This window comes from Choloepus didactylus, chromosome 15 (assembly GCF_015220235.1).
Source record: "Choloepus didactylus isolate mChoDid1 chromosome 15, mChoDid1.pri, whole genome shotgun sequence".
Taxonomy (NCBI): domain Eukaryota; kingdom Metazoa; phylum Chordata; class Mammalia; order Pilosa; family Megalonychidae; genus Choloepus; species Choloepus didactylus.
The window spans coordinates 10665570-10692748 of NC_051321.1; the positions used below are offsets into that span (position 1 = coordinate 10665570).

A 27179-nucleotide genomic window follows, 5' to 3' on the forward strand; every position below is an offset into this window, starting at 1 on the left:
TTTTTACCTCTGAACACCAATATAGCAGACCAGCACCATTTAAAAAAAATTCAAAATGACACTTTTTCAAAGCAACATTAACATATCAAGCAAATTCTCAAAAAGAGATAATGTAGAGAAGCAGAAAGCAACCCAGGAGATCTTCCTTCATCTGGTCCCAGCTTGTTTCAGGACCTACCCCAATTCTATCTCTTTGGGTTTCCAGCATCAAGTTACATCCTAGACACAAGTAGACCTTTTCCCCTCCCCAAGACCTGCTGCGAAGCCCTCTTCAGAGTAGAGCTCAGACCTCTGAGGCCTCCCTCGGGGGACAGGGAGAACCTGAGTGGCCAAAGCCTGCCTCTCCAGCCAGGCTGGGGTCTGCTGGGCAGAAAGCTGCTGGCGAGAGGCAGGGAGGACATGCAAGGCCCAGGGGATTCTGGGATGCAGGAAACTGCATGGGACAACGGCAGATTTTGCTTCCTCCCTCTCCTGTTGGTAAATCTCACTCCGGAAGAAAGAGTCATGCCTGAGTGATCAGCCCTCCCGTGCACACGACTCAGCAGCCAAGCAGAGACCACTCCCCAACTGAGTCACCCCACTCGGAAAATGCCTTCAACCCACTTCTGTGCACACATTCTCCTACTGCTTTCAGGCCCGGGAGATGTGTGTGGAGTCTATTCCATGCCAAAAAATTGCAGGAAACAAGGGAGGAGGATAAGCTTGTACAGTCTTTCCCCAAATTCTCTCATACCTTATCTCTGACCTTCCATAGTTTGCCTGCACAGGAAGTATAGGGAATGGGGAAAGGGCACCCCCTTTCTTACACTTGTTATAACATGCATACATTGTACCCTGGTCTTCTATATGCTTGTCTCAGCCCACCTCATGAGAGCTGGCTCATCTCTGCATCCCTGCATCTAGCACGCTTAAGAAGTTTTAAATTCAAGCACACATGCAGACATGTATGAATGGATATGTTAATGCTGAAGAAAGCAGAGCCAGGGAAAAATGTTCTTCCTTACAGAGCACTACATTTAACTCAAATAATCTTTTCTCCCCTAATCCCCATGTAACAAGCACTGTCAATACCTGCAAAACATGCAAAACAAATAGTCGATGGCTAATCCATGCCACAGGGTGCTTCTGTAGATAAGAAAAAAAGCAAAAAGTTTATTCACACACCTGCCAAATGTCACTCGCATCCCACCACCACCCACCACCCAACAAGCACTTGTTTAAAATGTTCAGTCTTTGCCTCTGTATTTGGTGGCTCCACCCTACTCTGGGGACCCAGATCTGTCATCAAATCACGCGATCTTGGGTGACTCCTCTTCAGCCATTTCTCTTTATGCTTCTGCAGGTGGGATGAGCCACCTGGTTAGCCATCTAGCTAGTGAGCTATGGGATGCCCCTCCCAGAGATGGCCAATCCCTTTTCTCTCACATTCCTTTTCTGGGAATTTACTTCTCAGGTAAGGCATGTAGCAATCCAGACAGGAGACAGAGCAGAATCATATGGTCAGTGTGGCATGGGGCACGACACGACAAGAATGGACCCCGACTCCTTCAGGATGGGACCCTGCCTTCCCCAGGTCCTTCCCACCCCTCCCCTTCTTAGGAGGAGTTTAATAGCCAGACCCTCCCCCCTTAACCTGGGAGCCCCAGGGAGGCTTGTCTCTTATGTATTGGTGTCCCGATTTCATCAGGGCTGACAGACAGGAAAGAGTGCTCCAAATGCAGGAGGCTGCCCACCCCCTCATCTCCTGCCTTGGCTGCTTGTGGTGGGACCAGCAGAACCACAGTCGGGTTTGCTTGGCGCCATGTCATACCAGGCTAATACGGGAAGTTGTTATTTAAAGATAAGGGAGAACACAGTCACCACCCTCCCGCCATAATCTGATGGAGTCTCGGAACTGCTAGGACATTGCTGCTTTCATATTAAACCACAGAAAGTTAAGAGGATCTCCAGCCTGATTCTCCAGGGGAAGCTGCCAAGCCATGTGAGCTCAGGCATTGTCCCAGCCACAGGCCCAGGCAGGGACTTCCAGCTTCCTGGAAAGCTGGCCAGATTCATGAGCGGTGCCTCTGGTGGTGACAGAGGGGCAACGGAATGCCTTGATCACCTTGCAATGGGGAGAGGGTCATTTAAAGCCATAAAGGGATATTTTAAAATGAAAAACCCTGGAGGTGGATCTATAGAGATAAGAAGAAGGCTAGTGGTTGCTAGGTGAGTAACACAGACAGGTACAAGGGAGCTTTCTGGGGTGATGCAATGTTCCAAAACAGAATTATGGAAATGGTAGCACAACTTGCCACATTTACTAAAAATCGTTGAATTGTATGTTTAAAATGGGTGAATTTTATGGTATACCTCAATAATGGTGTTAAAAAAATTTTTTTGAGCATGCCACCTCCTTAGTTTAAATCCTGACATGAGTCTCACACTCCCACAGGACAAAGCACCAACCCTTCCCTGTGGACTAACAGGCCCTTCCAATCTGCACCTGCCTCTTTTTCTGGCCTCTTCTCCCACCACATCCCCACACTTCATTTTCTCCTGAAAACCAAACTGCTTCCGGGGCCCTGAGCCCACCAGGCTCTGTCTGGCTCTCTCCCTCTTCGCTGTTTCCTCTTTGTGGAATGCCCATCCCTCCCTGCCCATCCAATTGTCCTTAATGAGTTAGTGCTTATGTTCCTTCTGCCATAGAGCAATAAAATCAAGCCCAAGGTTGGCAGGGACTGGAAAAAACAGGTGTGGAGACTGCCAGCCCTCCTGAAACTTGTTGGTTCCTGCTTCCCTGAGATTCAACGTCCCCTTGGGTGTCACTAACCACTGCCAATCCCAGGGTGCTGGCCCCAGAGGTCCTGCCCACCACCCCTCCACTGCCACCCCAGCACAGATGGAACCTTCCGGTGAAGACGAGACTAGAACAATCAAGGCTCAAGCTGACCATTCAGGGATGTAGAAAAACCAGCAAGGAGCATGAAACCACCAGGCTCAGCTCAGCTCTGACTGCGGCCCACCCCAGGGGCTTGGCTTTGCTTCTAGTCCTCTCTGTGTGGCAGAGGCCATCTTTCCCTCACCACCAGAGCTGCCTGCAGGGGTGGCAGGACCCTTCAAAATCCAGATACAAGGGAATGAGAGCCAGAGTCCTCTCTCCAGCTAGTGGAAAGCCCTTGCCCATGCCCCTTTCCTTCTCTGAGGAATGGCCTCATCCCTGAAATGCCCCTTTTGCATTCAAGGGAGCCCCCCACCTCCTGCCTATAGCGATGTGGCCTCACCTAAGTGATCCTTAGTGATTCAGCCAGAGCAGAAACCAGCCCTAGAGATCATGCTTCCAGGAGCTGAGGGTTGTTTGGGGTCAGTCCCTGACCCCTCCGGTTACCTGCTCAGCCAGCAGAGGTAAATCTTGCCACCCAGGCCTGGTTCATTTTGCAGTGCTATCTTAGCAAAGGAAAGTATTTTGTTTTGTTTTGTTTTCATTCCACAAAGATTTATTGAGTATCTTCTGTGTGCCAGGGGTGGTGCTGAGGTTTGGGGAAATAGCAATAAAGATAAATGATGTTCTTGCCCTCTCGGAGCTTAGCTTCTTGTGGGAGGAGCAAGACAGTAATAAACAAGACCATCACGGATCCGTGTAAGGCTGTGGGGCTCAACCGGGCTGAAAGTCGGAGCCACTTGGGAGCATCAAACACCCCAACACCCAGGCCACAACACAGGCTCTCCGGGGAACCCCGGTGTCAAAGTTTAGGAAGCCTTCTGCGTGAGTCCAGGGCAGCCCATGCCGACAAGCACGGAAGCTGAAGAAAAATGACTCGGGATGGGACCACGTTGCCGAGAGTGTCTGGGGAAGGCAGCTCTGAGGAGGCGATTTCTGTTTGTTATGGTTTTCTTTTTCCTGCACTTCAGCCCAATGTCACATTAGCATTATCGACAGTCGACCATATTATCCATCCACATTCAGTGTTTTATTTCTTCTCAACTAAAGCTTAAGTTGTCTTATGCCAAGTGTGGTTGTTAAGGAGATTTCTTTCTGTTCCTATTTTATTTTAAGTTGAAGTTAAATGCTCAGATATTAATTATTAAGTTAAATGCTCAGATATTCAAGGAGTTTTGACAATTGTATACACCCAAGGAACCAACACCCTAATCAAAATATAAAATATTTTCAGCACACCTGAAGGTTCCTTCATGTCCCTTCCAGACAACCCATCCCAAGGTGGTGATAACACTGAGGTAGAAACTCAGGCTGAGCATTTCCCCAGATTTCCCCAAGTACTACCATTTGGCACCACAACTTCTATTTCAAAACCATTTTAGAAAGACATATTCACTTAGCTTAATAATAATCAGGGCCCCAAAAGATATATATTTGGCAAATAAACACATGAAAACATGCTCAACATCTTTTAGGGAAAGATGGTCAACATCTTTGAGTCATTAAGGAAATGTAAATTAGAACCACAATGAGGTAACACCACATACTATTAGAACAGCTAAAATTTAAAATACTGACCACAGCAAGCATTGAAAAGATGTGGAGGAACTGGCACCTTCACACACTGCTGGTTAAAAAAAAGTAACATGGTACAATCCCTTTAGTAAACAAATGGTTTCATTTAAAAAGGAAACATATAGCTATCATACCAACCAGCTGTTGCACTCTCTTAGGTATTTACCCAAGGGAAATGATAGCATATGTCAGCAGAAAATTTGTCATGTGCATAGCAGCTTTATTTGCAATAGGATAGCCAACATGACAGCTAACAAAAATATCTATTAAGAGATGAATGGATAAATAAATCATGGTACACTAATACTATAGAATACTACTCACCAATAAAAAGGAATTAACTACTGATACATACACCAACGTCAGTGAATCTCAAAATAATTATGCTGAGTGAAAGAAGTCAGACAAAAAAAGAGTACAAATCTCCTGTGCTGAAGAATTCAAAATAATGTTTGTAAATACTCTGCCCTCAAGGAGGTTGAGTCTAACTCCCTACTCTGTGGGCTGCGCATGGTGACATGGAAAGGGGGTGAAAGAGTAGATTACAATGGAGAAGCCTGACAAACCCAACCTCAGCCAGGGGGTTGAGGGCAGCTTCAACAGTGAGGCCACCCTGATAGTCTGCACCTTGACATGACATGATGAAAATGGCACTTTATCTTCATGGTCTTCCCCAAAGCCATAAACCCAGTCTAATCATGATAAAACATCAGACAAATTCCAACAGAGGGGCCTCCTACAATATACCTGATCAATCCTCCTCCAAATGGCCAAGGTCCTCAAGAAACAAGGACAGTCTGAGAAACCACCGTAGCAAGAGGAGCCTAAGAAGATAAGATGACTAAACGTAAAGTGGGATCCCCAATGGGATCCTGGAACAGAAAAAGGACATGAGGGAATAAAACTGAGGAAAGCTGAATAAAGTAAGGACTTTAGTTAATAATCTTGTATCAATAATGGTTCATCTATTATGAAAAACATACCATAATAATGTAAGAAGTTAATAATAGGGAAATCTGGGTGTGGGTGTATGGGAAATCTTTATGCTATACCAGCACTTTTTCTGTAAATCTAAACTTAGTCTAAAATAAAAAGTTTATTTACAAAAAGGGTACATATTACATGATTTTATTTACATTAATTCTAGAAAATGCAAACTAATCTAAAGTGACAGAAAGCAGATGAGTGGTTATGAGGCAGGAGTGAGGAGAGAGAGAACTTCTTGGGGGGCTGGATATACTCATCATCTTGATTGTAGTCATTTCTCCAGTGTATACCTATGTAAAAACTCATTAAAAATTGTGCACATTAAATATGACAAGTTTATTTCATATCAGTTATACCTCAATAAAGCTGTAAAAATGTTTTAAAATGTCCAGAAAGATATTCATACAGATGAATAACCTGTCCCTAAAAGAGCAAACATCCTTCTATACTTGTAACTGGTTCCAGAAACCTGCTGGTCCAGCCCACCAGGTCCCTAGGGATGATGAACACAGCTGTGGGGTTAGGGTGTGTCGGATAAATAAAAGTTAAGAGATCATCAAAGAGCCCAAGCAGATAGCATCACTCTGCAAGAGGTGAAGGCACTCTAAAACAAATCATGTCTAGTTTGTCAGGTGACAAAACAGGACTGTCAAGAAGAAATTCCAGTCACATGAGCCAAAGGTCTCAATAAGAGTACTTCAGATATGGCAGGGACAGCGGTGGACTCCATCCTTTCTTGGACCAAAATGTTTGCCTCTGACTGCTGGACTGAAAAAAATGAACATGTGGAGACCAGTGTTCTCCACACTCCATGGCCTGCAATGGCTCCCAGTACTGAGCACTGCCATGCATTTGTGCGTTCTCACTTAGTCTTCCCAACTACCAAATCAGGGCTTGCTACTACCTTCATTGTACACATGAAACTGAGGCTTCCTGGTTTAAATGACTCTCAAGACAGTAAGTTCACACATGGCAAGTGCTAGGATTTGAATGAGAAACAACTGTGTATTCCTCTTCCCAACACCATGTTCAGTGACCTCATGTCGGTAGCTGGAAATCAGTCATTGGTATAGTATTTACACCACGGAAACTGGCAAATGTTACATATCAGGGTTTTTTTTCCTTCCTCCCCACCCTGAGATAGGGTTGCCAGATAAAATACAGGACACCCCATTAAATTTGAGTTTCCAATAAACAATGAATACTGCTTTGGGTATAAATAAATGGAACACATCTGAAATTCAACTTTGTGGGAAGTCTTGTATTTTCACTCAGACAGTTAGCATTTACCAGCATACCAGTCTGACTCCACACTCGGGCTCTTAACCACTAAACTGTAGTACATCTTTATCAAGGGCAATTTATCAAAACCCAGAAAACTCGATTAACATAACAGTATCTTTACTTCAGTCAAGACCTTTACTGGCCAAGATTCTAAAGGGAAAACTCAGTCATCCGGAGAAATATTTCAGGACATCTACTGGATCTTAACATATACACTCATTGGCCTTACATTGAAGATTAATGCCTACCATTTCACTTCTCTAAATCCAGGCATCCAAGTGCTCTTGAACTTAAGAAAAAAACTTCTCATGCTTTGTGATGGATCCTAATGGCAAGACAAGCAACCAAAGAGGATCCTCAAGGTTTCTTTTCGGGGAGAAAGTGGTGTCAGACAACAGTCCTCTTTATTTGGTTAGCGAAGAGCTGGAGCAGATGCCCTTCCCTGCATCCAGGGGCCTGTTATAATCAGCGGCCCCTTCCATGGGACAGACTCCATCTCGGAAGTAGAGTCCTCTTTGGTGGGGCTTGCAAAGAACCCTGCAGAAATTATGGTGGGGAAAAGTACAAAACACACATGCAAGCAGGAATATCATTATTATGGTTTAGATTCTGAAGTTTGATTAAATTGCCCTTCTAGGACTTTCATCTCACCAGGTAATAGTCTGTTCCCCCTCAGCGAGACAGGAAAAGAAAGAGAGACCCTGTTTCTAACACCTTAGTATGGCAGAACCTTCGTCAGAGGTCTAAATGTGGACCTCTTCTTCTTAGGATTGACTATTCTGGGTGGACCTGGATTGACAAACTTATAGTACCTCCCAAATAGGGCAAAGCTGACCCTCTTCTTAAGTAACAATTTGGAACAACCCTGCTTGAGCCACCTTCTAGAGTCTTACACTGAGAGGAAGGAAACTGAAAAACTAAGCACCAAAGGGCCCTTTTATGGGTTTGCCAAGAAGGGAGGAGGCTCAGCAGGTTGGTACAGAGCAGTCCAGAAGGCGCTGGGCTCACCCATAGGCATTTCTCTGGAGGCTGTGCATCATCCTCGCAGGGGTCAGACCAAGGGCATTGCTGAGACCACCTGCCTTTCAAAATTTACTGTGCCCGGGGAGTCCGTTGAAATGCAGACTGTGATTCAGTAGTTCTTAAGTGGGGCCTGAGATTCTGCATTTCTGACATGCTCTCAGTGACACCGTTGGTGGTGACCCATAGGCACACATCCAGCAGCACCTCATGTTGAGTAGTCCCACACCTGGAGCTGTAACTTTGTTTTGTCTTTGACCAGTGCATTGGTATCAGCTGAGAGCATGTTAGAAGTGCGAATATTTAGGTGGCAGTCCAAACCTATTGAATCAGAATTTGCATTTTAACGAAATCTCTAGGAGATTGACTTGTACGTTAACATTCAAGAAGCACTGGCCTAGAAGAGAGTTCCAGGAGAGTGGTTTGCCACAACCCGGTGGTTTTGTTCAGGGGATTATGATTTTAAACCTCACAGCATCTCATATAATGTTTGGATATTATGCAATGTTAGGAAGGAACACTGTTCTTATAAGTTGAGGGGGCTATCTGCTTAGACAGTCTCTTAGCCCTGGAGAGCCGGAGAGAGCAGGTGAGTCTTTGGAGAGTTATCCTCTAATGGGCTGCAAGATCTACCAGAGGGTGCCAGAGCCCAGGGGATGGCTGCAGGGAAGGGGAGGAGAAGTGGGTGGGGAGCTCCCAAAATTTATCCTTTTTGTGTGTGATTTGCGTACACACAGACACCCCCCCCCCACACACACACACGAACACACACACTTCTTGATGCCATTATAAAAATATGTTGGAAAATGTACTTAAAGAAAAAGAGGTGGAAAAATAATTTAGCATTAAAATTAATAAAATGAGGATAGTAAGATAGTTAAAAATAAGAAAAAAATCAATGGTTTTATTAAAGAGCGATGTAGGAGAACATTATTATAACCTTGGGGGAGGAAACAATTTCATGAACAAGACATGGAAAGCACTCACCATAAGGGAAAGTTGATAAATTAGACTGTGGCCTTCATAAGAATTAAGAACACCTGTTCATCAAAAGAAAATAGAAAGGTAAGCCACAGAGTGGGAGTAGATATTTGCAACACATTTAACTGACAAAAGGAATATGTAAAGATGTCTCACATCTCAATTAGAAAATGAAAACTTAATAGAAGAATGGACAAAAGACTTGAACAAACATTTCACAAAGAGGGGAATCTAAATGGCCAATAAACATAGAAAACGTGTTCAATCTCATTTGTAACCAGGAAAATGCCAATTGAAGCTACAGTGAAATACAACACACCCACCAGGATTGGCAAGATGTGTGTCAATGGGAATTCTCACACACTACTGGTGGGACTGTAAATTGGTAGAACAACTTTGGAACACAGTCAAATATTTTGTAGTAAATCGAAGCCACACATACTCTATGACCCAGCAATTCCACTCCTAGGCATACAACCCAACAGAGAAGCATGCACATAACCACAAAGAGACATGTGCAAGAATGCTCCCCAAATGAGAAACCACCCAAATGCAGGCCACCAGAGACTTATTAATAAATTGTAACACAACCATGCTAGTGAATCCTAAAGCACAATGAAATGAATGAACTAAAGCCAAGCATATCAAAATAAGGATGTCTTAAAAATATAATGTTAAGGGAAAAAGACACAAAAGAATAGATTAATATAAAGTTCAAAAATGAGCAAAACTAAAAAAACTAATGTTAAAAATATTTTTAAAACATTTAAATGAATCACTAAAACCTAATAAATTAGGCAAACTTTTTAAAGATAACAATATGAAAATTAAATGCAATGTATATAAAAGGTAAAGGCTAGAGCCAAAGATATGAAATAAACATGAAAGTAAAAGATAAAGGGTTAAAATAATGGGCAGGAAAAAAAGTTGAAAATGAAGTAGATGAGGGTGATGATGACTATAAATGAAAGGAAGAACAAAGCTAAGTAAAAATATAAAGAATAAAAACCTAATGTAAACATTAGTTGGGAGAACTATCTTTCAAAGAAAACAAAAGCAAAAAGCTTGGGAATGGGAATGAGAGAAGGAAGCCAGCTGAAAGCAAAACTTTGTGGAACCAGGTGAGAAGAATCAATTTTCCCACGGTGAAGAGGCCCTTTGCCATGGCAATACCCTCCCAGGCAGAGGGCACCCATCCTCACCCTTCTTTCCCCAGATGTGTGGAGGATGGCAGCACCCTTTTCTGCCTGTACCTGTTCAGATTGGGTCAGGGCTTCTCTTCCTATACATCTAGAGGTGACCAGGTGGCTCGTACCTAAGCCCACACCCTTACGTAGCCACTGCTGATGTCTCTGTATTTCCTCCAAGTCTTTCCCCCTCCTGTGTGTTTGAATATTTAGAACATCCAGATCAAACTCTGTCTGTTTGATATTTTTGATTTTTTTTTCTTTTTTACTTTATAGCACGTCAGGAACATATTATTGGAAATTTTTCAAAGATTTGATTTTTGATGGGTCCATAACATTCCATCATACCTCACTCCTTGCTTGTTCTGTGAACATTTTTTGAGTGCACGCAATATGCCAAATGTTGTATGGCTTGTTCAAGGTCATGCTCAGCTAGCAGCTGAGTCTAGAAAAAATAAGCACATCAATGAAATCCAGTACCAGGAGGCATTTTCGTCACTGCTCAGAGGCCTCTTCGCAAATTTCCAGTGTGCAGCTGTTCCAGGTAACTGAACTTGCCTGAAGTCCGACTGTGGTGCCAGAGGGGCACCCCTGTATTTTAGATGGCTGACACAGGTGCTGGAGCACTGGACCAAGTTCTAAACACCCCCACTTTGTATTTCCTGGTAGAAGCGAAGGAAAGCTTGGGGACCACAAATTGGCAATCCTCTTCCATGAGCTAAGTCCCAGCTGCTTCTTTCTTAAATTTATTTTTTTTCAAATAAATAATACATTGACATGGTCCTAGAATCAAGACAATATAATAACGTATGCAATGTAAGGGCTCACTCCCACCACTTCCTCATCTGCCATGTACCCATTTTTATTAGTTTTTGTTTGTATTAGTTTTTAATTCTAGGATTGTATTCTAGAGTTTCTTTCTGCAAGTATAAAATAAACATGCTTATTTTTTCCTCCCCAACCCAAAAGTAGTCTACATTTGACATAATTTTGCACCTCGCATTTTTGCATTTAACAATATTTCTTGGAGCTATTTCCATATAAGTAGAGATAGCTTCCTCAAACTTTATTACTCTATCATGTTCCATTGTATGGTTTACCATAACATGCTGGCCAATCCCCTTGCCATTAGGTGTGTCATCCAAAGCAAGGCTGCACTGACTAATCTTGTGCATGTTCCATTTTGTACAAGTGATTGCTGGGTCAAGGGGTAAATGCATCTGTAACTTCTGATACATATTGTCAAATTGTTTCCACAGGAAGTTCTTGATCCCAGCTTTGACCAGGGAATCAGGATGAGTGTCACGACAGCAAGTGGAGCATCCCCTCTCCACTGGCCCCACCAGGATGCAAAAAGAGATAAGATGCTGTTGGCACCTGCTTTCAAGGAGTGAGGCAGACTTATTGGACAACCAAGTTAATCTGTGACAAAGTACCGTAGCACGATGCAGGAAGTGCTAGGAGAACATGAACAGAGGAGTGATTTATCCTTCAAGGAAATCATCAGAGGGACTGGGCGCTGGAAGACCAGCAGGTTGCCAAGGGGAAGACAGGTATTCCAGACTTAGGGAAGAGCACAGACGGAAGCTTAGAAGCTCATTCCAAGAACCACGGATAGAGTAGAATGGATGGAGTGTGCAGAGCGGATTGGCGAATCTGGCAAATACCAGGGAGAGAGACTTCAGCAGACTGAGTTCTCTTCCCCTATGAACTGGGCAGTCCTTGTGGACTTGTAAGTGGCAGTGGCATGTTCATATCACCTCCCAGCCACATTCTCTGCCTGTTCTACTCCTCTGGATTCCAAAACACCAGAAGCATGACAGTAAGTGTCCCAGCGGATTATTTGATGCCTTAAACTCAGACCTCACAATAGCCCCTAACCAGTCCAGTTATGATGCAAGAAATATTTGTGACCATCCCTTGGGTTCCCATTAAACTGCCTTAGAAACACATTCCAGGCATTAACACCTCCCTTCCCAGACTATTGCCAGAAGATGATCAGAGAGTGGGAGAATGAATGGCAGAATATTGGAAAACAGAGGGTTAAATATCTGACTACCCATGAAAGGAAGATCGCAGAGGGGAAGTCTAATAAGGATGGGAAGTCAGTCAAGACAATTAATACAAACTATTCCTTTCAGGATGAAGAATCTCTGTTCTGGCAAGAGGATCTGTGCCCTATTTCACAGTTGGGGTGAGTGTAACCTGGGCTTCTGGTCCATTCCTTCCCATCCTTCCATATCAGAAGAAGGCCAAGGGGAGGAGCTGCCCTGTGGCTACAGAAACTCTGCTCCCCGGGGGTACCCTTAGCCTGGCTAATGTAGAATCGCCTTTGTGAGGTTTCCCACTCCAAGTGGGGAAACTAGGAAGATCCTTTCAGGAGTTCTAATACACATGCCTCTCTGCCTTCCAGGATACGGACCAAATTCAACAAATCAGACCCACGCATTGCCCTCGGGAGATACTCCCCCTTGGAAAAAGAGATCCTAGTAAGTGCCCTGAGGTTTACACATAGGGAGGCAATTTAGCTAGAGGGAGCCAGAGGTTCAAAAACCACCTTCAACAGAGAAGTCTCCCCAATTTGGGCTCTCAAATTGGCTGAGTGGTTTCTACACCTGTAGAGCAAAATACTCTCTGACATAAAAGAACAAAATTGAAAATATAAGTAGACATGATAAAGCTGCCATTCTGGGCGCTCTTCCCGTGTGCTGGTTGCTTTCATACGTGTTGTCTTGTTGAGGCCTCACAATAACCCTGGAAGGTCATTATGATTCTTCCAAATCCATAGCAGGTAAGTAGAAGAGTCAGGATTTGAGCCCAGGCTTGACGACCCCAAAGATTTGCCCTTTCCCCCCACACGGGGGTCTGACGTATTCAGCAACGGAGGGAGAACCGGCCACTAGCTAATTATTTCTGAGGGTGCCCCCTGCCCCAGGAGTGCGGAGCCTTGTAACAAGCCCCTTCCTCTTGTCAGCGCCTGGGCGGTGTCCACACGGTAGCAGCGAGAAGGTTTTTGGCTTATAAGCAAGAGGAAGAGCGGAAAATGCTCAAGGCACTACAGTTGCCGTCAACAGACTTCAAACAGGGAGTAGAGCATAAGAAGCACCATTCCACCCCTCGTGCTCCCTGTGGGCCCTTGGAGAAAATATGGACGGCAAAGGTGACTGTGCCCCCAGAGGAGTTTAAAATGCCGCAGCGTGAGCAGGTCAATATTAGCAAGCACATAGAAAGGATGCAGCTTGCTCGAGCCCTGAGAAATAAGCAGCTTTTACCCTACATGGAAAGGTTTCGGTGCTCTTCATTTCTGTCCGGAGCGGGCCTGGGCCCAACAGCCAGACGCAAGGCCAAGGAAGAGGAAGAAAATTTTACCATGGATGCTACTGATAACACCAAGCAGAAGGAGAAAGAGGAGGCAGAGAACAAAAACACAAAAAAACAAGAAATAAAACTGAATGTAATTTTCAAGTCAGAAGAACCAAAACGATGCTTGACAAACCAACTGAATGAACAGAAACCATTCCTCCCCACAAGGAAACTGGAACGGTCAATCACGGGCCCAACGAACCGCAGTGTTTTCCCCTTCTCTGAATTTCCTGGAGATCTGATGCTAATGAATCAGGATTTTATAGCACGGGGAGCCCACTCCAGTGATTCAGTGAAACCCTATCCCCAGAAAGAAGGATGGATCTGGAAAGAGTACATGCGCAAAATTGAGTCTCACCACTATTAAAGGTTTATCTATTCCCCTGGGTAACCAAGTATCCTGGTTCTTATTACTCCTGTCAGCTGTGTCCCAGGCTCCACCTTACTCCTCTTCTTTTGGGACCTTGGTTTCCCATGTCAGATCTCCAGGGGTCCTTAAGGTAAGACCTGGCTGCTGAGGTATCCTGGTTTCAGGCAGCTCTTGATTCTCAGCTTCCATCCCCAAGCCTTCCCTGGGTGACAGGCCCTCTTCCTCTCCTACTTCCACTGGAAACTGTATCACTTATCTATTCCTGTGAAACAAATCACCCAATATTTAATGGCTTCAAACATAAACCATTAATTGAGTTTACAATCTTATGGGTCAGCTACTTAACCTGGTTCAGCTGGGTGGTTCTCCTGGCAGCAGCTGGCTCCTATATGTGTCCGGAGTCAACCCCAAGCCGGTTAGATGGCTCTCCTCCTAGGGGTAAAATGACTATCAGTTGGATTGATGGGGGTGACTGGGCCACATGTTTCCTTCCTCTAGTGGGCTAGCCCAGGGCTTGTTCACATGGCCTTTGCAGGGTCCAAGAGAGTGAGTGGAAGTTTGCAAATCCTTTTCGGGCCAAGGCTCAGAACAGGCACACCATCACTTCTCCTACATTCTCTCCCCCAAAGCAAGTCACAAAGGCTAGCCCAGATGCAAGGGTGGGGAAATGGACCTCATCTCTTGCTGGGAGGAACTGCTAAGTCACATTGTAAAGGGCGTGCGCACAGGGAGGCAGGAGGAATGGGATCATTATTGTGATCAATCTACCACAGTCTTTGGAGCCGGAACCAACCCATAGTCCAGGTGGGGAAAAGAAAAGGAGGATGCTCAGTCCTAAAGTTTTCTGGCCTGTTCCATGCTCTCTCCACTTTCTGCTTTCTCATACAGCTTCTACTCTGGAAGGCAGAGCCAACCTATTTCCAGCCTTATCTCTATTCTGCCCACCTCTTTGATGAAACCAGGGGATCCACACCTCTCCCCAGCAAGTCAATTGTAGCTACAGGTCAGTCACGGCTATAGGATGCACCATTCCTTGGGGCATGTCAGAGGAAGGTGCTAAGGGTCTCTGAGGTCCACTATTGCTATTCCCATTAAGGCCCTACCTGTGCCACAAGGTGGCTGATCTAGGAGACAACAACTAGGCAGCAGAGGTTTACCAAGACTTATGTTCTTGTTTCTTACAGATGTTTGACCATCAACAAGGATGATGGCTCAGAGCAGAGTTGATGGCAGGGCTGGCCCTTCTAGATAGGCTATGAGATGTGAAAAGGGATTTTCATGGGAGGAAAGAACTTGAAGCCAGAGGTTGGCCAGGTTCTTCCCTTTGCACTGCCTCTTTTATACACACACACACACACACACACACACACACACACACACACACGCACATGCACACACACAAACTCCCATGGAATCCTGCTCATTACATGGTCCCTACATCAGCTCTCAATTCCTCACCAACCTCCTCATACCTCCCCCAATCCAAACTTGCAACCAGTCACCAAATCACAGCCTCCCTGTCAGAATTTCCTGAGTGAGAAATGACTCAATAAATCAGAAACACAGTGTAGCCCCCGTAGAACCTGGGTATGTCAACTCAGGCTCCTTCCCTCTTTCTTTCCCAATAATCAAGATAGATGACTGATGGCTACTATCCATGACCTCAACTAACTGTTCTGAATTCTGGGCTGTCCCCTCAGAGGCCAGGCCATTTTCTTGTCCTAAGCTAATCAGGAAAAGATAGAAATTCTCACCATACTTTGAGCCATGGGCTGGAGAAACAACTGAGGCCTGAGCTGGACAGGGAAATGGGCCCTCAGTCTCCCAGGTGTCTTCTGGGTCAAACCTGAATTGCAGGCTTGGATATGAGGTGCAGCCTTTGTAGCATCTGGAACAAATGAGGATTTTTTTCCCCAAAAGACAAGAATCTGACCCTAGGTCAAAGCCAGCACATTCAGCAATTGAGAGCCATGCATGTCCATTTATTGTCTACACCTGAACCCAAAAAGGACCCCTTTGATCATGCTCCATCCTCAGCAATTCTTTGCACAGATAGAAAGAAACTGAACTTGTTGTCCACAAGGGACCACAGCTGCTGGCACAAGGACAGGTTCCTGTCCAGCTCTCTCCTCTCGGTGGGTTTTCCATAATCAGCTCTTACAGAACCCCAGCTCCCCTTTAAGCAGAAGGAGAGTCATCAGCAGAAGACTCCATCATCTCTTCTTTTCCAGGATAACTACATGGCCATGGTGGCAAGTTATGAGAAAAGCATTATTTGAAGTATTGTATTGATAGCTGCTATGGCCAAAGCAGAAATTCTGGGAAATGCAGCAACATTCCAAAGTCATCAGTGGGCTCTGATTAAAGAAATAGTGTAAACCAAAGAAACAGGGCAACTTTTCAACTGAGGCAAAGTTGGGAATTGGGGAGAAGGAAAATATTTCCAGCGTTGATATAACTTCTCAAAAATGCATAAAATTGTGAATATCAAAACAGGTCTAAAAACTCAAACCAGTTTGAGAAAGTTTAACAATTCTTCTGGATCCTAAAGATTTCATAGGCATCAGTTTTGCAATATAACAGACAGTTCTTTGAATGAGAAGTTAGGAAAGCAATGTTTTCCTTATAGTTCTGCCAGCAACCAACTATGAGACTGTGGATAAGCCTTCTTGGCTTTCTGTGACTCTACTTTCTCATCAATAAAATGAGTACATTGAGCTAAATAATCACCAACTTCCAATTCCACGATTCATTTAATTATCTGTTAGTAATAAAGTTGGTAACTACCTCCCGCTCCTCACCATCTGCTTGGTGTGGGTAGTTGCAACCCAAATATTGTGTTTCAAGAAGGCAAGGTGGTTCTGCTTTGGAATTGTTTTTACTTAGTCCAATTCTCTGAGATTCTGAAATCACCTCTAAGAATAAATCCAATCCTTTTGAAGGAGAAAGGGTTAACTTTTTCAGTTAACCCCTTCAATTAGGGCCATGACAGTGCCTCCACTGGCACTGTCGATAAGTGCAATATCAACAAACATTATTTACCTAGAAACCATCCAGGAATAACCCACAGTTAACTGTGTATGTGCACTCATGTACCATCCTTTAGGAAGTAGATATTAAAACAAACAGAACTAGATTTTAGTTTTTAAAATGTTTCAGGAATGTCCTGGATTAAATATATATTCATCCTAACCTCTTACCAAGAGTTACATAAACACACCCAGATAACATTTGCTAAAGATAAGCGACCCCAAGACCCTACAAGAATCTCTGTTGAGTAGATTATTCTAGCAATGATATGGGGTTTAGAAAGCCATTGGGCATCAATGCTAGAAACAAATGAGGCTTATGGTAAGGAATCTCAACCAGAAATTTCTAAAATTCTCCATTTCCTGAGAACTGTGATTAAGAATGCAGCCTTGGAGTCAGGTGACTTTTCTCTCAGAAGTCAGGTATTGGGTTATCTGATAGACAAATACAAGAAACAGATGATAGATTTCGGATAAAAAGAATCTGATAGTTGATTTTCAAATAAGCTTAAAGTAGTCACTATTGGAAAACAATATTTCTTTGGACTTCCTTGTATTGGTATCAGTTTCAGTTTCAGTTTCTTGGAAACAGATGCCATCCTCTTTTCCATTTTTTGAGCATTTGCAGGTTTTAATCTGGTCCTGCCCAAGCTTTACAAGAGCCCTGTGGGTCAGAGAGGGCTCATCTATGAAGAGGTGTCTGGAACAGGTGGCCAAGTTGGGGCCACACCAGCTGGAGAACTCATGGCCATTCAACCACAGCCAGACCTTTAGCTCCATTTCTTGAAGAGACACTGCTCCCTTGTACAGTCCACCCCTAGACTGGGTCCATTGCCCTCCTCTGGGATCCCATAGCAACCAGTCTTGCTTATGATAACCTGCTTCACTCACTCCATCTCTTCACTGGCTTCATCCTCCCACATGCTTTCTGTCCATGTGTATAATCCACTTGGTGATGAGTTGTTTTTGTAACCCTGGTTCCTGGGCCCAACTTAATCATTTTGGTATCCCTAGCACACAGCACACCACATGTACTCAAATAATTATTTAATTGTAATGAGATAAACTTTATATTCTGAAGACTGGCAAAAATTTATCTTAGGTTAATTGTCTTTCTTGGGGAAAATACCCGATAATCCATTTTGGGCTGGAAGAGGGTACTTGAGGAACCTTCTAATAACAACAAAATGGCTAGACTCTCTGCATGAGGAAATGAGAGGAGGTTTGTTTTTCTCCTGAAAAGAAGGGACAGAGAGAAGAGCTGATGAAGTCAGTGTGGGGTTGGGAACTGCACCCAGAGAAGGGCCAGGTAAGCCCCCCAGGGGTAAGGAGCTTGTGAGCTTTTGAGACAAGGAGAACCTGGTTTGTTATTTTAAGTTGTTTGCTGCCTGGAGCTCCAGAGACTCCTCCCTGAGACCTCCATCATCAGAAAGATCCATTACAGTCACCAGTACCTGGTATGAACGTGCTTTGGGCAGGTCACTGCAGTCTCATCATTTATAAGTCATTAAATGAGATGAGATATGCAAAGCATTGTGCTTGGCTCACAGAAATAGCAGCCACATATATGTCAAGCATTTTTGGGCAATAAGGCTCACTAGGGTCTTTCCTAGTTGATTGTTAGCTGGATAGTCTGGTCCCTCTCAGTTATTTTATAGGTTGAGCAATGCCTCTGGGAAGAGCCTGAAGGAGGCAGCTTTTCAGAGCTGGTGCTTGCTTTCTCATCCACATGTGGTTCCATAAGTGGGGTGAGGGATGCTGAGCAAGAGGATGGCATCTCTTCAGGCTGGCAGGAAGGGTCACCTCAAGTCAGGGCTGGGCACAGATATACAGAGACTGAAGGTACAGCTTGCTGATGGTCCCACACACCCCAACTCCTGAACATACTCTGCTGGGGAAGAGGGGAAACCATGTTAGCCTCACCCCCCATTGAATGGAGAGACGACAGAAGAGAACTGAGACCTGGACTTCAAGGCTGGCTCTGCTATTGACAAGCGAGGTGCCCCTAGGCAGTCCCTTACCCCCTCTAGATACAATTCCTTCCTTTAAAAGAGTTAACACCCCTCCTATAAAAGCCTTGAAGTTTTGTGATCCCTATGGCCTCAGGCAAGTCCATAAGCAATCGGGGTTTCCGTTCTCTCCTTTGTAAAAAGGGGACAACAGTACTTGTCTTGCTTATGACAACCAGGACCAAACAGTTGCTGGTAAAGTATAGGACACACTACAAAGGGAAGAAAAAAATTTTTAACACATTGATCAAACCACAATTTGATTGAACCAAACCAGTGCACAGATGCTGTAAAATGGGCCCAGGAAAGTGTTGCCACCTGTGAGTGTCTTTAGCCAAACCTGCAGCTTTGATTTTCCCCTAAGAGTTGGCTGACATCAGGAACACTGAGCTTAAATAAAACCTGGATAAACATCCTTGGGCCACTCTGACCCTGTACCCTGTTCCTGAAACAAAATGAGACCTTCCTTTCCGGGGCCCCTGAGGCTCTCTGGAGTAGGCAGTCCTCAGTCCCCTGAGCCAGGCAGTAGAGCAGAATCTTGGGTAGTGGTCCTCTGTCATCCTGGCTCTGTGGATAAAGGTCATCCAATGTTTATTATATCTGGGTTTTATCAGCAAGAGGGAACAACTGATCCTCACTGAACTTCTCCACCCCAGGAGAAAGCAGTAACAGATGATTGCAATGGCTTTGTCAACACAGTGTCACAAGAAGGCAGAATTTCTGATGGGCTAAGCCAGTTCCCTCTTTCTGCTGCTGGACTCCACTTCTATTACCACTTCTTTTTCACTGCTATTACCTTTCAATTTATCATCACTTTCCCTTATTCCTTCTCCTAAACCACTCACCTCCTACTAGACATCTGAAGTACTCAGTAAAGATAAGATAGAAACTGAAGTACTCAGTAAAGATAAAGATAAGATAGAAACTGATGTACTCAGAAAAGACAAGATAGAAACTGAAGTTCTATCAAAAATGACCAAGCAGAAATGATATTAGATGATGCTGTAGATTCCTTTGGGAATGACTGCCCAGCTAGTTCTCTACCTTAACTCCTTCTCCAAGAACTGAGCCCACCACCACATGAGTGGGCTCCCTCTGTGGTTTGTACTCTGTGACCCTGTCCTGAGGGTGGTAGCTGATCCAACCAGGCTGGACCCTTGACACAATCTGGACCAACCAGAGTCTTTCCATGAGGATTTCAAGATGGGAATCAGAGGTTCAAATGAGTCTTTGCTGTCTCTTTGGACTATGAGCAATTAAATTTGTGAGCTTTGGGGATGGCCGTCTTCTGCAATGTGCACAGAGAAGTCTGGGAAGAGTATTAAATGAAGCCCAAATGTCAGCTGGGGTGGTATGAGAAAGACAGGGAGGGGCAGGTTTCCAAACTGGGTTCTTGTCCCCACTACCCTTCAGTTCCATGACAAATTCCTACATCCTTTAATAAATTCCCTAATTTTTGGCTCAAATTACTTCAATTGTGTATCTGTTACTTGTAACCAAAAGGGTATTGACTAAGACAATAACAAATTATTTTTCCACAGGATTAAGTTAACCTGGGTGAGGGGGATATACACAGAGATGGATACAGAAATAGAATCATCGATAAAGACATAGAAATAGAAACAGAAAGGTGTAGATACAGATATAGGTATAGGTATCAGTTATGCTCCTTGTTTGTGTCGTTATTGTTCTTTGGAACAGCACAAGTGTTGAATTCAGATTGACTGGCAGTTGGGACACTAAAAACCAAATCTTCTTCTTGTTTGGAAGAGGACATTTTCTGGGAGACGCCACAGATGCAGTCCAGTAGACAGGAGCCCCAGGAACTTTCAAAAATGTCAACGTGAGTCCACAAACAGTTGAGGAGGGCTCCAGTGTGTGAATGCTGAGTGTAAAGGTTGGATCCCACCTCAAACACCCATGACAGCATGTGGAGTTAATTTTGTACCTGAAGCAAAGGGCATCTCCAGAAACTGTGGAAAGTTTCACTTTATACATAGTAAGTATTTAAGCCTTATTTGTAGGCCAACTATCATCATTAGCAGAACAGAACTATTGGTTGTTATGGAGAAGGAAATATGTGTATGCCCTCCCCTACCCCAAGGTTGACTACATATAGGGCCATGAACACTTGGGGTGTGGTAGGAGAGATCTCCATTCCTTGCTCTATCCATTTCAAAGACAAAACCCTTGCTGGACATATCCAAAGCGATGCCAATGCCTGCTCAACCTTTGACCTCTCCTGTTTGAAACTATGTCGTATGACCCAAAACATCCCTTTGGAACAGAGTAGATGCGATCAAGCAAGTGTACTTTGCATCTTGTAGATAAATATAGCTGTAGACTGAACTCTATTTTTTAAAAAGTGACAGACTGAACAGACAATTTAGTCAAAATGGAACCGGTCAGGGAGTGGAGCCGAAGGGAGCACAGCTGCAAATTGTTTCCCTTCAAGAATATCACATTTTGAGGGGATAAACTCATTCCCTTCCAAAGCATGTTCCCCTGCTGAGATTGGCAAATTGAACTGAGGAAGAGAGCATGGTAAAAGAAGAATGTATGTGTCAAAACCAATTTCCACATTCTTCACCGTGTTGCCAGGGCCACTGCCAAACAGGGAAGGCCCGCTGCAACTTGCTTGCCTGGTTGAAAACGTGCTTCTGGCAAGAACCATTAAGGGATCCCACAACATTCTATTCAGCATAGGAAACTTCCCAGGAGTAATTGATGTCATTAAAGCATTAAACCTAATTTCCACAATCCATCAAAATCCAACAAAGAGCTGCGTATCAGACAGGAGCAAGCCTGCGCTCTCAATGAGGCCCCCTTCCCCTCCAGTTACTGGAGTGTTCTGAGGAGGAGCTGATCCCACAGTTTCAGAATTGCATAGAAAGAGGTAGGCTTGCAAGACTACAGGAGCTGGAAAATGGTCCCCCAGCTGAGATACCTTTGCAGATGACAAAGAGGGGTGTGCTCCGAAACCTTCACGGCACATTCCACTTACTTATTCCACTGCCCCACTTGTGTTTCTTGAACAAGATCTTCTAGAAAGACAATCTAAGTGGTTTTTGTCAATTGAATGGGATGACTCAACTCTGTCCTTAGCACTCACCTCCCACTAAAAGCTTCACATTAACCTGAAGCACTTTCTGAATTTAGCAACCCAAGATTGATGAGCAGGCTTGGGGTAGTCACGATGATGGCCATGATCATGGTCCCCTAAGTAAGGCAAATATTTTCTCATGTGCAAACCGTGCTTTCCTTGTGTCTGGGGAACAGTACTGAAAGTGTTCCAAGGGTCCTGGCCAACCCTTAAGGGATGAGGGAGGAGTTACTTAATCAGAAGTTACCTGCTATACAGGGCAGATAACGCTGGTCAAAACTGCCCAGTGACCATGAGGGACAGAGCTGTTTTGTGCAAACCCCCTGCCTCATGCACCAAAAGGTGCCATATGCATTCCAGAGTATGAGAAATAAGTCTTGTGTTCCTGCATGTTTGGCTCTGTGCTTTCTTTGTTCTCCTGCTGTATAATCTCTATGTAACTTGTCACACTCTGAGGGGTGCTGCTTGGAGTCCAGCTGTCACCCTGGACCACCTCCTCCATCTGTAAATTTCCCTAAGTTAATGTTTGTATGATTCATCTGTGTTTTCCCAAGGCACTTTTTGGGCTCCTGAGCAGGGCTGGTAACACGTTGGGACCTGAGGCCATGTTTCTACAGCAGCACACAATGTCATCCGCATCCTCAATGTGAAGGGAAGACTGAAGGGCAGAGGCTGGGAATTCAGAGACCTGCATGGGAATCCCAGCTCTGGCCCATACTTCCTATGTACCTATAGAAAAGTCACTCAATAGCTCCAAGTCTCAGATTGCTTATCTGTAAAATGGGGATAATAATGCCAACCACATAGAGTTCTTATCAAGTTGAAATTAGGTAAACCATCTGAAATTTTTAATGTGGTTCCTAGACTATAAGTGCTGAGTACATGTTAACTGTTATTATTCTTATTATCTATTTAATTGCTGTCTTGTTTCCATCATCACTTCCAACACGAGCAAACTGAAGTTGAAAAAGGTGAAACAATTACCTAAAGTCACATGCCAATTTAGTATGAGAACGAAGACACAATCTCTTATTATTTTTACCTCCCTGGCTCTTTTTGGGCCTGGGTTTGATTGGACTTTTTGCAACCAAGGACCATCAGATGTTCTCTAGAAACATCCAAGGTACTGGAACTGCACACACCAAGTCCCAGCCTACTGCGTGCTGTTAACCAGGGCAAGAGGACACAGATTACTTGGAAAAATTGGAGTAGGAGGGGCATCTGAAAAGTTAGAAAAAGCAGAAATTTAGTACTACGATTTGTTTTTCTTTTCCAAAGTGTCAATGAGCTCTAGGTGATCCTTCAAGCACCAAGACAAACATTCTGGCAGAACTTAAATGAAAGACTTTCTCTCTTAATGTGTGGGTGACAGGGAACAGAGATGTCTTCCCTTCCTGAACATGAAGTCAAAAATACATCAGTCAGTGGTGGTTTGATGGATTGAGCCCTCTACCATGGGATTTGCCCTTGGGAAGACTGTTGCTGCAAAGGAGAGGCTAGGCCTCCCTACAATTGTGCCTAAGAGCCTCCTCCCGAATGCCTCTTTGTTGCTCAGATGTGGCCCTCTCTCTCTGGCTAAGCCAACTTGGCAGGTGAAATCACTGCCCTCCCCTCTATGTGGGATCAGACATCCAGGGGAGTGAATCTCCCTGGCAACATGGAATATGACTCCCAGGGAGGAATGTAGACCCGGCATCGTGGGATGGAGAACATCTTCTGGACCAAAAGGGGAATGTGAAAGGAAATGAAATAAGCTTCAGTGGCAGAGAGATTCCAAAAGGAGCCGAGAGGTCACTCTGGTGGGCACTCTTATGCACACTTTAGACAACCCTTTTTAGGTTCTAAAGAATTGGGGTAGCTGGTGGTGGATACCTGAAACTATCAAACTACAACCCAGAACCCATGAATCTTGAAGACAATTGTATAAAAATGTGGCTTATGCGGGGGGACAGTGGGATTGGGGGGGCCATAGGGATCACACTCCTGTTTGTCTAGTTTGTGGATGGATGAGTGGAAAGGTGGGGGAAGGAAACAAACAAACAAACAAACAGACAAGGGTGCCCAGTGTTCTTTTTTACTTTAGTTTCTCTTTTTCACTTTAATTATTATTCTGGTTATTTTTGTGTTTGTGGTAATGAGGGTGTCAGGGATTGATTTGGGTGGTGAATGTACAACCATGTAATGGTACTGTGAACAATCAAATGTACAATTTGTTTTGTATGACTATGTGGTATATGACTATATCTCAATAAAATGAATATTAAAAAAAAAATACATCAGTCAGGAAGTATCCCCTTCTGGGATCCTCTCCACAGCTTGAAAACATTTATGCAGGACAGACTGTGGAACTCCCTGGGTGTGGCAAGTTTCTTCCAAACCCAGTGTTCCCTTCTCTCTTCCAGAAACTGAGGGAATATGAAAGAGACACCTTTCTCTGGGTTCTCTTTGTTCCTAAACTCACCATCTTTGTTGACCTTGCTCACAGGGTGCCTCCCACTCAGAACATTTTTTGTATAGGGTGTGAGATAGGGGTCCTTTTTCATTTCTGTTCTGTCCCAATTGAGTCAACTTGGGAGCCTTGTCAAAAATCCATTGACCATAGATCAGAGGGTCTATTTCTGAACTTGCAATTTGATTCCGTTGATAAGTATGTCTATTTTTATGCCAGCACCATGCTTTTACGTCAGGAAACATGAGTCCTTCCACTTCATCTTTTTTGAGATGTTTTTGGCTGTTTGAGGCCGCTTACCATTCCAAATAGTTTGATAATTAGCTTTTCCATTTCTGCAAACTAGGCTGTTGGAATTTTGATTGGTATTGTATTGAATCTGTAGATCAATTTGGGTAGAGTTTACATCTTAATGACATTTAGCCTTCTAATCCATGAACACAGAATGTCTTTCCATTTATTTAAGTCTTCTTTGATTTTCTTTTAGCAATATTTTATAATTTTTTGTGTACAAGTCCTTCACATCCTTGTTTAAGTTTATTCCTAGATATTCTATCCTTTTTCTTGCTATTGTAAATGGGATTTGTTTCTTGATTACCTCCTTGGATAGCCCATTACTAGTGTATAGAAACAACACTGATTCTTCTGTGTTGATCTTGTATCCCATCACTATACTGAATTCATTTATTAGCTCAAGTAGTTTCCTAGTGTTTTCCCCCCCTCAGGATTTTCTAAATATAGAATCATGCCATCTGAAAACAGTGAAAATTTTACTTCTTCCTTTCCAATTTGGATGCCTTTTATTTCATTCTCTTGCCTAATTGGTCTAGCTAGAACTTCTAGCACAATGTTGAATAACAGTGGTGACAGTAGGCATCCTTGTCTTGTTCACAATTTTAGAGGGAAAGCTTTCAGCTTCTCACCATTGAGCATGATGACTGTGGGTTTCTCATACATGCCTTTTATCATGTTGAGGAAGTTTCTTTTGATTCCTACCTTTCAAAATGCTTTTATCAAGAAAGGATACCAGATTTTGTCAAATGCTTTTTCTGCATCACTTGAGATGATCATGTGGTTTTTCCCCTTTCAATTTGTTAATGTGTATTACATTAATTTATTTTCTTGTGTTGAACCACCCTTGAATACCTGGAATAAAACCCACTTGATCATGGTGTATAATTCTTTTAATGTGCTGTTGGATTCAATTGGCAAGTATTTTGTTGAGGATTTCTTCATCTATATTCATTAGAGAGATTGGTCTGTAGTTTTCTTGTAGTATATCAGGATTCGGTATTAGAGTGATGTTGGCTTCACAGAATGAGTTAGGAATGTTCCCTTTTCTTCAATTTTTTGTAAGAGTTTTAGCAGGAATGGTATTAATTCTTCCTGGAATGCTTGGTAAAATTCACCTGTGAAGCCATCTGTTCCTGGGATTTCCTTTGTTGAGAGGTTTTAGATAATCGATTCAATCTCTTTACTTAAGTTTGGTTTGTTGAGATCTTCCATTCTTCTCAAGTTAGTATCAGCTGTTTGGGTGTTTCTAAGAAGTTGTCCTTTTCGTCTAAGTTGTCTAGTTTGTTGGCATACAGTTGTTCATAGTATCCTTTTAAGATCTTTTTTTATTTCTTCCAGGTCTGTGGTAATGACCATCCTCTCATTTCTGATTTTATTTATTTGTATCTTCTCTCTTTTTGTCTTAGTATAGCTAAGGGTTTTTTAATTTTATCAGTCTTCTCAATTAACCAGCTTTTGGTTTTATTGATTCTCTCTATTGTTTTTTATACTCTGATTCATTTATTTCCACTGTAATCTTTGTTATTTCTTTCCTTCTGCTTGCTTTGGGATTATTTTTCTGTTCTTTCTCTAGTTTCTTCAACTGATCAATTAGGTCATTGGCTTTAGTGCTTTCTTCCTTCTTAATGTAGACACTTAGAGTTATAAAATTCCCTCTTAGCCCTGCCTTTGCCGCATCCCATAGAGTTTGATATGTTGTGTTCTCATTGGCATTCATCTTGAAATATTTACTGATTTCTTTTGCAATTTCTTCTTTGACCCACTGATTGTTTAAGAGCATGTTGTTTAACTTCCATATATTTGTGAAATTTTTAAGACCTGTTTTGTGCCCCAGCATATGGTCTAGCTTGGATAATTTTTCATGAGCACTTCAGAAGAATGTATATCCTGCTATTTTGGTGTACAATGTTCTATATATATGTGTGTTAGGTCTAGTTCATTTATCATATTATTTAGGTTCTTTCTTTCCTCATTAATCCTCTGTTTAAGTGTTCTATATATTGAAGAGAGTGTTGTGTTGAAGTCTCCCACTATTATTGTAGAGATGTCTATTTCTCCCTTCAGTTTTGCCAGCATTTGCCTTGTGTACTTTGAGGCGCCTTGATTAGTGCATAAATATTTATGATGAACTGTCCCTTTTATTAATATATAGTGTCCTTCCTTGTTTTTTTATAACATTTTTGAATTTAAATCTATTTTAAATCTATTAGTGTAGCTATCCCAGCTTTTATTTTTTTTTCTGCTTCCATGGAGTATCTTTTTCCATCCTTTCACTTTCAATATATTTCTGTCTTTGAGTCACTTGTAAACAGCATATAGATGGATCATATTTTTTTTCATCCATTCTGCCAATCTGTGTATTTTTATTGGGAAGTTTAATCCATTAACATTCAATGTAATTACTGTAAAGGCAAAGGCAGTACTTACTTCAACCATTTTATCCTTTGACTTTTATTTCTCAGATCCATTTTTTCTCTTTTTTTATCCTTTTAGCAACTTTACTCTTACTAATACTTTTCATTTCTGTCCACTCCTCAGGCCTCTCTCTCCTGTCTTTTCTTTTTAGCGAGCAGAACTTCCTTTAGTAGTTTTTGTAGGGTAGGTCTCT

General features: G+C 43.1%; 2 protein-coding genes across 2 annotated transcripts in view; one reads left to right on the forward strand and one right to left on the reverse strand.

The window, feature by feature from the left end:
• DMBT1 (deleted in malignant brain tumors 1) overlaps nucleotides 1-27179 on the reverse strand; it is a 337458-nt gene that overhangs the window by 122959 nt on the left and 187320 nt on the right. The window lies entirely within an intron of this gene.
• On the forward strand, nucleotides 11949-13684 carry C15H10orf120 (chromosome 15 C10orf120 homolog). Its single transcript, XM_037805033.1, has 3 exons — nucleotides 11949-12148; nucleotides 12368-12443; nucleotides 12929-13684. Exons 1-3 carry the CDS (start codon nucleotides 11949-11951, stop codon nucleotides 13682-13684), a joined length of 1032 nt encoding a protein of 343 aa, XP_037660961.1.